Source organism: Lottia gigantea (assembly GCF_000327385.1).
Source record: "Lottia gigantea unplaced genomic scaffold LOTGIsca_222, whole genome shotgun sequence".
In the NCBI taxonomy this organism is placed as follows: Eukaryota; Metazoa; Mollusca; class Gastropoda; family Lottiidae; genus Lottia; species Lottia gigantea.
In genome coordinates, this window is record NW_008708576.1 from 239,622 (window position 1) to 250,363 (window position 10,742).

Below are 10,742 nucleotides of genomic sequence, written 5' to 3' on the forward strand. Positions count from 1 at the left end.
CAACATTCCCTTCATTTAACATTAGGCCCCTATATATTAAAATAGGAGAAATTATGAGAAACAACATCAATGTAGTATGCCTAGTAGAGTCGGGATTAAAGTAATAATTGATATACCAGCTTTTTAAGCATTTAGAGCAATTTACATTTATTACAAAATAACATTAACATTTATCAAATCATGACTGTTAAACGAAGATTCACACTGAATGATAGGACTGGATCTTTGCTGATATTCAATCAACTGTTCACTGACTGGGACTCCAATATGGAACATTGCATGGATTTGCATGGAGTGCAGTAGAAATATAATATTCATCTAGCATATTTTTTAAGGATGTTCTGCTTCACATACAACATTGATCAATTGCTAACATTTTCAAATAGGCGAACAGCTATTAGCCCTGCATATGATAGGTGTACAGCTATTAGCCCAGCATACGATAGGTGTACAGCTATTAGACCTGCATACGATAGGTGTACAGTTATTAGCAGGCCTATAACCAGCCAATATGCGGGGTGCGGCAATAGCTGATAGAGACTGATTTCAGGTTCAGTTGAGATTTAGTTAGTTACGGGTCTGGTCATTAAGTGAAGTCTACACCCCTATATGGTACGATTCTAGCCTTTAAAACCTCTTCAAATCAAATTAACATGTTTTCAAGCAATTCCATACTACTGTCTCAACCTCTGGTAGATCTGGTACATGGGCTTCCTGGCTTACTTATAATACTGGTACACTAAGTGATGACAGGCTCATCATCATTATGTGCTCACCAAGGACAATCATACATCACAATGTCAATGGGGTTTGCAGTTAAAAATTCAGAATAAAAAAATACTTGGTACCAACCTGCTCTTTGACATGTTGTCTCAGTGGTTCCAAAGTCTTCTCAATTTCAGGATCTGCCATCTTCAGATAATCTTTGTCAAATTTGGGTCTTATTTGCTTTTTCTTTGATCCCCACTCACTGTCAGGACGCTTGTTAACAGGTGCTTTGTGATACCATATGTTAGAGCTAGAAACTGATCTACTCTGTACAGTGACAGTCCTACAACTAAATAAATACAATAACAGTCTTGTTGGCTGTTTCATCAGAATGCCACGCTTTAACCACTCATGAGGAAAACGAAAGGAAATGGGTCAAGTTCAGTTACCACATTTTGAGAAAAAGACAATTTTTAATATCAAAAAGATGCCATATTGATCTGTAAAAACATTTTGTAATTTTTTATGTCAAAGCCAAACTAATTTTTGCCTATTTTGTGCTTTTTAATGAATAACAGGAAAAGTTTGATGTTTCCTTTCGAGTCTCTGACTTTGAACTCTGGGAAATTCAAAGATGTCTGCGCCCATGGTTCACGCCGCTATTAAAAATTCGATCACCTTTTCTAAACTTCGCTACCTTAAACAGATTATTTCACTTCAAGAGATTACTTCTACCTCTTCTAATAAACCTAATGCACCATTCTCTAAGACTAATATTTCTTTAAATGGTTGTCATTGCCTTCTAAACCAACGCCCATTATCCGGCATTAAGAATGCAAATAAATCGAAAGTAGAGAAATGTCAATCTTACAGACAGTATAGCAATGAAAGAAAACGTTATGTTTTGGGCATTGAAACGAGTTGCGATGATACCGGGGCAGCAGTGGTGGATTGTTCTGGAAATATTATTGGGGAAAGCCTGAATTCTCAAACCAGTTTCCATGTGGAGTAATTATAATAATTATGAGTTCTTTACTTAGAAAAGGAGGGGCAGCAGGATAAGAAGGGTTGGCATGATTATAAAATCCACATTACATAGCATGAACAGCAGAATTTCTTGCTTCTTGGTTATTGTGTAATATCTTATTCAATTAATCAAGGACACTCTGTCTTATGTTAATGCATCTTGTATTATGACACCAGCACCAGCACTAAGTTATTGTCCAAAAGGTAACATTTTCGATGCTTTCCCATCTGTCATCTTCCACCAAGTGCAAATAGGGGCAAAAAAATATGAAAGGATCCCTTTAATTCTAATAAATATTTACTTGTAATGACACAAACCTTTCTACCTCAATTATTACATGTAGACCTGTATTAAAAAAATTACATGATGTGTTTTCAGAATGGGAGGAATCATACCAGTGTTGGCTAGAGATTTACACCAAGCTAATATAGAACAAGTTGTAAAGGATGCTATTTTACAGGCCAATATGTCTTTACAGGTTAATATTACTTTATATTATTGGAGAAATATACCTTGATTGATTTTAACATATTTTATTGAACAGAAGATCAAAAGGAATCTGACACTAGTTTAGAATACTGTAATTAATGGAGTGGAGTAGGCTACAATGGAGAGTTTCACTGTTGTATCGGCTGAACAAATCCCTATATCTCAAAGTTATTAAAGATGAAAAATCACAACCAATAACTGTGAATGCTTCTATAGAAAAACACATTTATTTCAAAAGTTTATAGCATGGGATTAAAGAACACTACAGACAGCAATTTAAATAAAATCTATCAATATAAATTGATATATATGAGACAATTTATTGAAAAGATAAATTTTGATACAAGAATTTTTAGTGAAACAAGCCCCTTGATCTTAAATAGAAAACAAAATATATCTTTGGAATGGTTTGAAGAAAACAGTTTTCCAGATGTTAATAATCTAAGGAAAAGATATATCTATGATTCCAGGATATTGATGCTATTGCTATAACAACAGAACCAGGCCTAGCAATGAGTCTAGAAGTTGGAGTTCAACATGCCAAAGAGTTGGGTAGAATTTATAAGTAAGTACCATACTAATATTAGAAATGAATACAATTAAATCTGTTAAAAAAATTTGTTAAGTAATACAATTCAATTCCAGTAACCAGAAATCTCTTCCAAGGCATGAACAAATTGTGACCATAGTAGTGGACTCCTCAAATGAAAAGTACCATCAGGTTTTTCGTAAATCTGAGTAAGAATGATCTGTTTTGTATGACACCCGCCACAGCTATATTGGTCAAAATCATGAGATTTATAACTATATCTTAATTTTGTTTCAGTAAGCCAGTAATACCAATACATCATATGCAGGCTCATGCATTAACAGTTCGTATGATACAAAGGTAGGAGTAATAGTTATTAAATGAAAAGAATTGAACCCTGTCTTACATCCTAATTTATGCACCTAATGTGAAAGACGGAAATAGTTATTAAAGCTTGCTTTCCCCATTTCCATATCACTTTATCTGTATGTTGATAATTAATTGTAGGTAAATCTCTTCGGACTCAGTGGTGGAAATATCTGAGATTGCCCGAATTTCTAACCTAGTTATGAGATTTTTGCCCGAAAAATTTGCTTTCGGGGCTACCCCCCTCCCTCTTTGACTCAGACTAGTATATTGATGTTCTGTGTCTAATTTTCCAGTATTTGAACATATTTCTGTATTTTTAGATTAGATTTCCCGTTCCTGGTATTATTAGCTAGTGGTGGCCATTGTTTGTTGACTGTAGCTCAGGATATAGACCAGTTCTTGAATCTGGGTAAACATTTAGATGATTCTCCAGGAGATACCTTTGATAAAGTACGTTAAGAAACGTAACAAAATAAAAATTTATTTTTCTTCTGATATTTTTCGTCTCTTTTTTAATCTAACAAGATTTCTACTGCAGTCTTGTTCTGATGACAGTATTATTTAACCAATCAAAGAGTGTCATGTAGACCCTTTTTCTTGAGAAAGCTATGATGAATTGTAGGATAGTGAAACCTAAACAGGCTGTATTATTTTCCTGATACTTTTCATCTCCCTTTAGATCTTACAAGCTTTCTACTGCATTCCCGTTCTTATCACATTATTTTTTAACCAATCAAAGTGTGTCATGTAGAAACTGCTTCTTAAAGACAATGATGTATTGTGGGACAGGCTGTGTTATTGCTCTATTGCTTTGTTTATATCTTACAGACAGCCAGACGGTTAAAGATAAAGAATTTGAAAGAATGTCAGGGTCTGAGTGGTGGAGCTTCAATAGAATTACTGGCTAAACGTGGAGACCCAAATTCCTTTAACAATCCTTCCTATCTCTCACATGAACGAAACTGTAACTTCTCATTCTCCGGAATGAAGGAACATTTTCGACATATTATTATGAAGGAAGAGAAAAAGCAAGGTTAGAATATTGTGTTGTTGTCACTTTGTTTCTGTTGTAAACAATTCGTATGAGACTTGTAGATAGAATTGTATTAATAGTAGTAATAGACAGGAGAAGTCTGGGCGTCAGAGACTATATTCTCATCTCAGACAGGAGAAGTCTAGGTGTCAGAGACTATATTCTTGTCGCATACAGGAGAAGTCTGGGCAACAGAGACTATAATTATCCTCATTACAGACATGAGAAGTTTGGGCATCAGAGACTCTTTTTTTTGTCTCCAGCAGGAGAAGTCTGGGTGTCAGAGACTGTTTCCTCTTCGCAGACATGAGTTGTCTGGGCATCAGAGACTATATTCTCGTCTCAGACAGAAAAAGTCTTGGCATCAGAGACTTATTGTAATACATTTCCATGTTGTTTTAGGTATTGAAGGAGGTAATATATTAAGTAATGCTGCTGATATCTGTGCCTCATTACAAGAAGGACTATTTAATCATCTCTCTCATCGTATTCGCCGTGGCTTGTTATATACAGAGTTGAAGGAATTATTACCATCCACTAACCGAACTTTAGTAAGTTATACAACATAAAGAAAGTTTAAACTAACAGAGCTATTGTCTGAATATTTGCTTAGCCAACTAACACGGGTTTCTTTCATTTCAGTGCCAGGGGGTGTGGCTAGTAATTTGTATATTATTACAGGTTTTATCAGGGGGTGTGGCTAGTAATATGTATATTATTACAGGTTTTATCAGGGGGTGTGGCTAGTAATATGTATATCCGTGAGAAACTGGAGGAGGTTTTAGAAAGTTATGATTGTCAGTTGATTTGTCCGCCACCTAAATTATGTACAGACAATGGTATAATGATTGCTTGGTAAGTATTATTTGTCAAAATCACTTGTTTTTTGGAGAATCCACGTAGTTAGTAATTTTGTTTAAATACATAAAAGTCGAAAAGCATGTTAGCCCATAGGTTTGAATTCATACTAAGTTTATATAATGGCATTTTGTGACGAGGTTTTCATCCTAGCATCATTTTATGAGAGTCTGCAATAGTGTTTCTTTACTCAAGCCAACTAAGCTTAATGAATTTTGAATGCAGAATGGTTTCATTCGGAAGGAACTTGATCAGCTCACCAATTTGCATCACAGACAATAATCTCTTATCTTACAATTACAGGCTTTTCCAATTATTGATTGAAAGTATTCAGGTGTGGAAGAGTTTAATAGTCAATTGAGGGTTGTTAAATACATGCACACTATATCTAGCCTTGCATTATGACTATAACCTGTATTTATTTGTAAATTGATAGGAATGGTATGGAGAAATTACTAAGAGGAAAAGATCTAATACATGGTGATGAAATTGATAATATAAGATACACACCAAAGTATGTATTAAGGCTAATGTTGTTTCACTCAAACCAACTAGAGTGCCTTGGCCCAGTGCTTGACCCAGATATGAATTTGGGTTTGGCTTGATATGACATGTAAAGAAAGCCAGAATAGCAAAACAATTTGCAAAATAACTAATGCAATCTATGATACTTTATCAGGAGTGTTTCCTCATTCGCAACAAGCTCAGTTATCTTTTTGATTTATCAAATTATTTCCATTTAGGAGAGTCTTATAACAGATAAGTTTGTACTGATACTTTGAATATGACAATTGATATAAACATAGCTATTGTTGTTATGTATTTTATAACATGGGCTTGTTAATTCAGCATTTGTTACAAATAGTCAACTCAGTAAAGCTAGTGTTGATAATATTTCAATTATTTCAAAACAGTATCCTTTTTGGTAATTTTTCATATTTCAAATGATCATTATGGTTTCTGAGTTTGTTATCTGTTTAATAATATGGTTGTTTCATTGCAGATTTTATTGATGTTATAATTATAATTATATAATTTACAGGTCACCAATTGGAGAATATATCGGACAAGATGTTGTAAATGCTGACATCAAAGTTCCCAGTAATCGCAAAAAACAGGCTGCAAAGGCTTGAAACTTACTCTCAGTATTCCAGTATGTGCTCATTCTAACATCCATTTAGAAACACCTGACTCTGGGTTATACTCCAGAGAGTAGTCCACTGTTGTACAGTTTTCTTTTAAATATACTAAACATCACCTGGCTCTGGGTTGTATTCTGAAGTGTGATCCAATATTGTATGTCTATTGAATTACCAGAGTTCACTTTACTTTAATATTTCAAGAGAGTGGTGTACTGTTGTATGTTTACAGAAGCACTAGACATCACCTGACTCTGGGTTATATTCTGAACAGTGGTCCATTGTTGTACTATTCACCAGACACAGTGGTGGAGCCCCCCTCGCAGCCCTGAAAGCAAGTTTTTTGGGCAAAAATCTCATGACTAGGTTAGAAATTCAGGCAATCTCAGATATTTCGCCCCCCCCCTCGGATGTAGACCTGGCTCTGCCACTGACTAGACATCACCTAACTCTTGGTTATTTTCAAGAGAATGATCTACTGTTGTATGTTTACAGAAACACTAGACATCACCAAACTTTGCACCGGATAGTGGTCCACTGTTGTCCTTGCATTTTCTTGGGAGAACCCTCTCTGACGCTTAAAGAGAGGTTTACAACAAGACTAAGAAGCCGTATTTTGAATTCAGCCTCAGCCTCGACACTACGGTTGTCCCGTCATACAGTCAGTCTGCCCCCTATTGGTATTCCCAATGATCAAGTGTACTAGTTATCACTACTATATTGGTATAAAGAGATCAAAATGGCTATTGAACTAAACCTGAGTTAAATAATGATGAATTGTAATTAGACCTGAATTAATGTTAATAAAAACATGTTATCTCTTAGCCTATTTAAGTCAAAATCTGATAGTGTTTTTTCCTTGCGGTAGCAGAATGCTCTGGGTTCAAATGTCAATCGAGACTTTTTTCCACGAGTTTGAAATCTTCTTGAGTAGTATCAAATCTACCTGTAACCTTTTTCACAACAAGATTTCTTACAAAGTCAGGTTGTATAACCCTTTTCCCTTGAACATGTGGTTTGTTTGGGATGTACATGCTTTGTTGCATCCTGACTCTATTTGCCTAACAATAAAGTGCAACAAGGCAACGCAATGTTTGCAAAACCCTCGTAGACCTGCTGGACAATTGCAGTAAGCTCTTTCCACTTTTCCCGTTTTCTTCTAAAGGACTGTCCATACACTATATGGTGCTTGTGTCTGTGCCTTTTGTCGAGCAACAATAGTAAGATATATTTGGACTGATTCGATGGTATTCAACTCCAGTAACATGTCCAGATAAGTATAAACTTTCTCCTTCTTTTGTTGATTTTGATCCTTTTGTCAGGACATTATGGTTCTCAGCACCTGTAAAATTAATTCAGTTTATACATATACATGTATAATATATCTTAGAGTAGTTTATTGAGGAAACAAATCACGAACTTGCATGAGTGTAAACTAGACACACCTGCTTTGTTCTTTATTTATATGTTTGCACACAAGACAAGCCAAGAGGCGGGACCTATTTATACGAGGTGAATCAATCACCGAAGTGATTGATTGCTTAATACCCCAGCCCCCAATCATGTTAATCAGGTAAACAAACACTGTCAATTACTGTAGGCATCTTGTAACTCACATGAGTGCTCTTTGGAGCAACACACGTTTTGTTAATTGCCAGTTTATACATTTTGTTTTAATTTAAACATAAATAATTGTGAAGTTTATTCTACTTGACTAGAATGAATAGAATCATGATACAAACATAATAATCAAATAATACTGGATACAAGTCAGAAGGAACAGTAGTGGAACAATTTTACCTTAAAATAATAATAAAATCTATCTGTATAAGGTTATGAAATTAAGCTCGGTCTCCAGAGTCTGATATCAGTAGGCCTACTACAGTAATAAATACTTACACAGTTTTATATAATCTTCTTCTAGGCTGTACCCTCTGCCCCCATACCCCCCTTTGGCACCACCACTGGTCTGAACAAAAGACTAAATCATCTAAATCAAACCCGCTTCAAATAGCGGTATAAATATGAGTGTTTATGTGGTCATCTTAATTTCAATTATGAACGAATTTGAAAGTTTAAATTAAATCAATAATCTTACCGCATCGGCTTTACCCATATTTCTACAAGCAATAATAACATGACCTCCCATATGAGCTATTTCTCTGGCAGCAATGTATCCAATACCTGCAAAACAAATACAAGTACGAAGTACAACACAACGATCTTATCAATTAGATCGTCCACTACCAGCTGTCAGAAATGATAGTCGTTAGTGACTTTATAATGAATTTTCAAATAATCTTTAAAATATTTTAAAGTCCAGGCAAAACCTCAAAAACAGTTCACCCAAATTATAATCAAATTCAATCATGAACAAAGTCCCATCATTGTACACACAACGGCTATGACCTTTCATCCGATTATTATCGATTTCGAAATTAAACTTTTATATCTGACAAATGGTCATTCTCAATTTTGGCAGGAATCTATGTGATTCATGCAACTTTATATACTGACAAGGAATATATTACAAAAGTTGTATACAACCTGTTTTACTGTGTAGTTGGGCCGTAGACGTCTGTGGCTCTAACTCTCCTGAGAGAGCTATCGCAAAACTGTGTAATAGACAAATTGTAACATTTTATCTTCAAAGTTTTAACATTCAATCAGACGTCTGTTGTTCCTGAAATTCCACTAAACCTGTGTTTGATGACTACTATACATAATAGTTTCCTTGTCGTTTCATGTTTTCTTTGGTCATTTGGTCAACTCGAGTTTTAGAAAGTAAGAAAGTTCTATACAGAATCATAGCATACAGATCATTTGCCTGTTTTCATTTTAGACAAGTTTTTATCAATTTACAACTTTACAACAACAACAACTCCCCACCTCTAACCACTCGAAATTTGTGAATGATACTGGTAAATAGATGAATATTTCAATCCTGTTGCCAAAAAAACTTATCACCACTGCTCTCTGTCTTTCGCTTTTGAATAACTAGTAGAAATAATAGAGTAACCACTTTGACTAAATTGGGCATAAGATTATTACAAAAATATACCACAAAACAGTCAAATTGGTCGTGAATGTATCCAACCTGCATAGGATAGGACTCTGATTGCAATCTAAAAGCTTTTAACTAGTTAATCATGCCTTTTGAAAAAAATGCAGCTTATAAGAACTGGTGAAGATCATCCAAAAACATAAACCATATTGAAAGAGGATAATCAGAACCTTCTCAAAACACAATCTGAACTCAGCCTGTGATTTTACTACTTTAAAAACAGCTGACAACGTTGTAAAAAAAAGCATAAACCACAATGACCTTATTGGACAGGAAGTATAAATAACCTGCCACAAAATAGTCAAAGCGGTCTTTGCTCCACCATCTCTCATCCATTTCACCATCATACTGGTAATCTGGTACCTATAGAAACTGCACAAAGACCATATTGGGACTAACATTTGTATCAAATTGTGGCCAATTAAAAAAGATATGTCAACGTGTTGAAAATGACTAGTAGGCTACTTGAAATAGCAAAAAGCTAAAGTAGACCATTAATTTCAGATACAAATGTCATCACAATATCATTCCTGAAAGAAAATGAAACTGATAAAATTAGTAAAAGAAATTAGCGATTAGTGGCCTGATAAACACAGATAAAATAAACTTACAACCATACACACGACCTAAATTTCTTTACTTTGTTTACAAAAAGGCATTACATTGTTTCTCCTATAAAGTAAAAAAAAATGTGATTATAATGATTCATTTCTAAAGATTTGGTACATAAATGGTACTCCATAAATAGCAGATCAGGCATGACAGATGTTGTCCCGAATTCAGCAACCGTGTCATGTTTTCATCAAATTTGAATCCTCTCAAGGTATTGACAAAATGAGTAACGTCAGATTTATACCATTTCTAATATTTGTCGTAGGACACATGACACCACCTTCGAGGATCATGCAGCAAAGTGGTCCCCTCACCTACTGCATGACCACTTCCAGAGTGTCACACTGACCGACCATCCAATTTAGCAAATGGCAATACCCAATTTATCCCTACTGTGAAAAGGAGATTTCCTAAAATCAACACTTATGTGAAAAATTCAACAACTGTGGTTTATGCACAACAAAAGTGACTATCCATCAAAAGCCAATCAGGCATGGCTGTGTCGAAAAATGTGTCATACTCCCAGAAAGAATGGCCCTGTCCTTCTATTTCCACTTATGTCCAACAAACGTGGTACCCCATCGAATGAAGCTGTGCGACAAATGTGCCTATGATTAGCAACATATGGCATTTCTACAGATGCAGCATATGGCCTACAGATGTTGTCCCGAATTCAGCAACCGTGTCATGTTTTTATCAAATTTGAATCCTCTCAAGGTATTGACAAAATGAGTAATGTCAGATTTATACCATTTCTAATATTTGCCGCAGGACACATGACACCACCTTCGAGGATCATGCAGCAAAGTGGTCCCCTCACCTACTGCATGACCACTTCCAGAGTGTCACACTGACCGACCGTCCAATTTAGCAAATGGCAATACCCAATTTATCCCTACTGAGAAAAGGAGATT

The 10,742-nt window shown here is 35.2% G+C and overlaps 2 protein-coding genes across 2 annotated transcripts; one reads left to right on the forward strand and one right to left on the reverse strand.

Moving 5' to 3' along the window:
• Positions 1–1,354: 1,354 nt before the first annotated feature.
• Positions 1,355–6,993, forward strand: LOTGIDRAFT_227060 (hypothetical protein; the record flags this gene model as incomplete). Its single annotated transcript, XM_009054730.1, has 12 exons — positions 1,355–1,716; positions 2,114–2,213; positions 2,695–2,789; positions 3,051–3,113; positions 3,443–3,576; positions 3,955–4,155; positions 4,558–4,706; positions 4,880–5,010; positions 5,450–5,527; positions 6,056–6,558; positions 6,823–6,828; positions 6,888–6,993. 10 exons carry the CDS (start codon positions 1,355–1,357, stop codon positions 6,144–6,146), a joined length of 1,404 nt encoding a protein of 467 aa, XP_009052978.1. The 3' UTR covers positions 6,147–6,558; positions 6,823–6,828; positions 6,888–6,993.
• A 337-nt stretch (positions 6,994–7,330) lies between these two features.
• On the reverse strand, positions 7,331–9,552 carry LOTGIDRAFT_174873 (hypothetical protein; the record flags this gene model as incomplete). Its single annotated transcript, XM_009054731.1, has 4 exons — positions 7,331–7,494; positions 8,052–8,121; positions 8,251–8,336; positions 9,504–9,552. The coding sequence occupies 4 exons, from the start codon at positions 9,550–9,552 to the stop codon at positions 7,331–7,333; spliced, it is 369 nt and encodes a 122-aa protein (XP_009052979.1).
• Between the last annotated feature and the right edge of the window lie 1,190 nt (positions 9,553–10,742).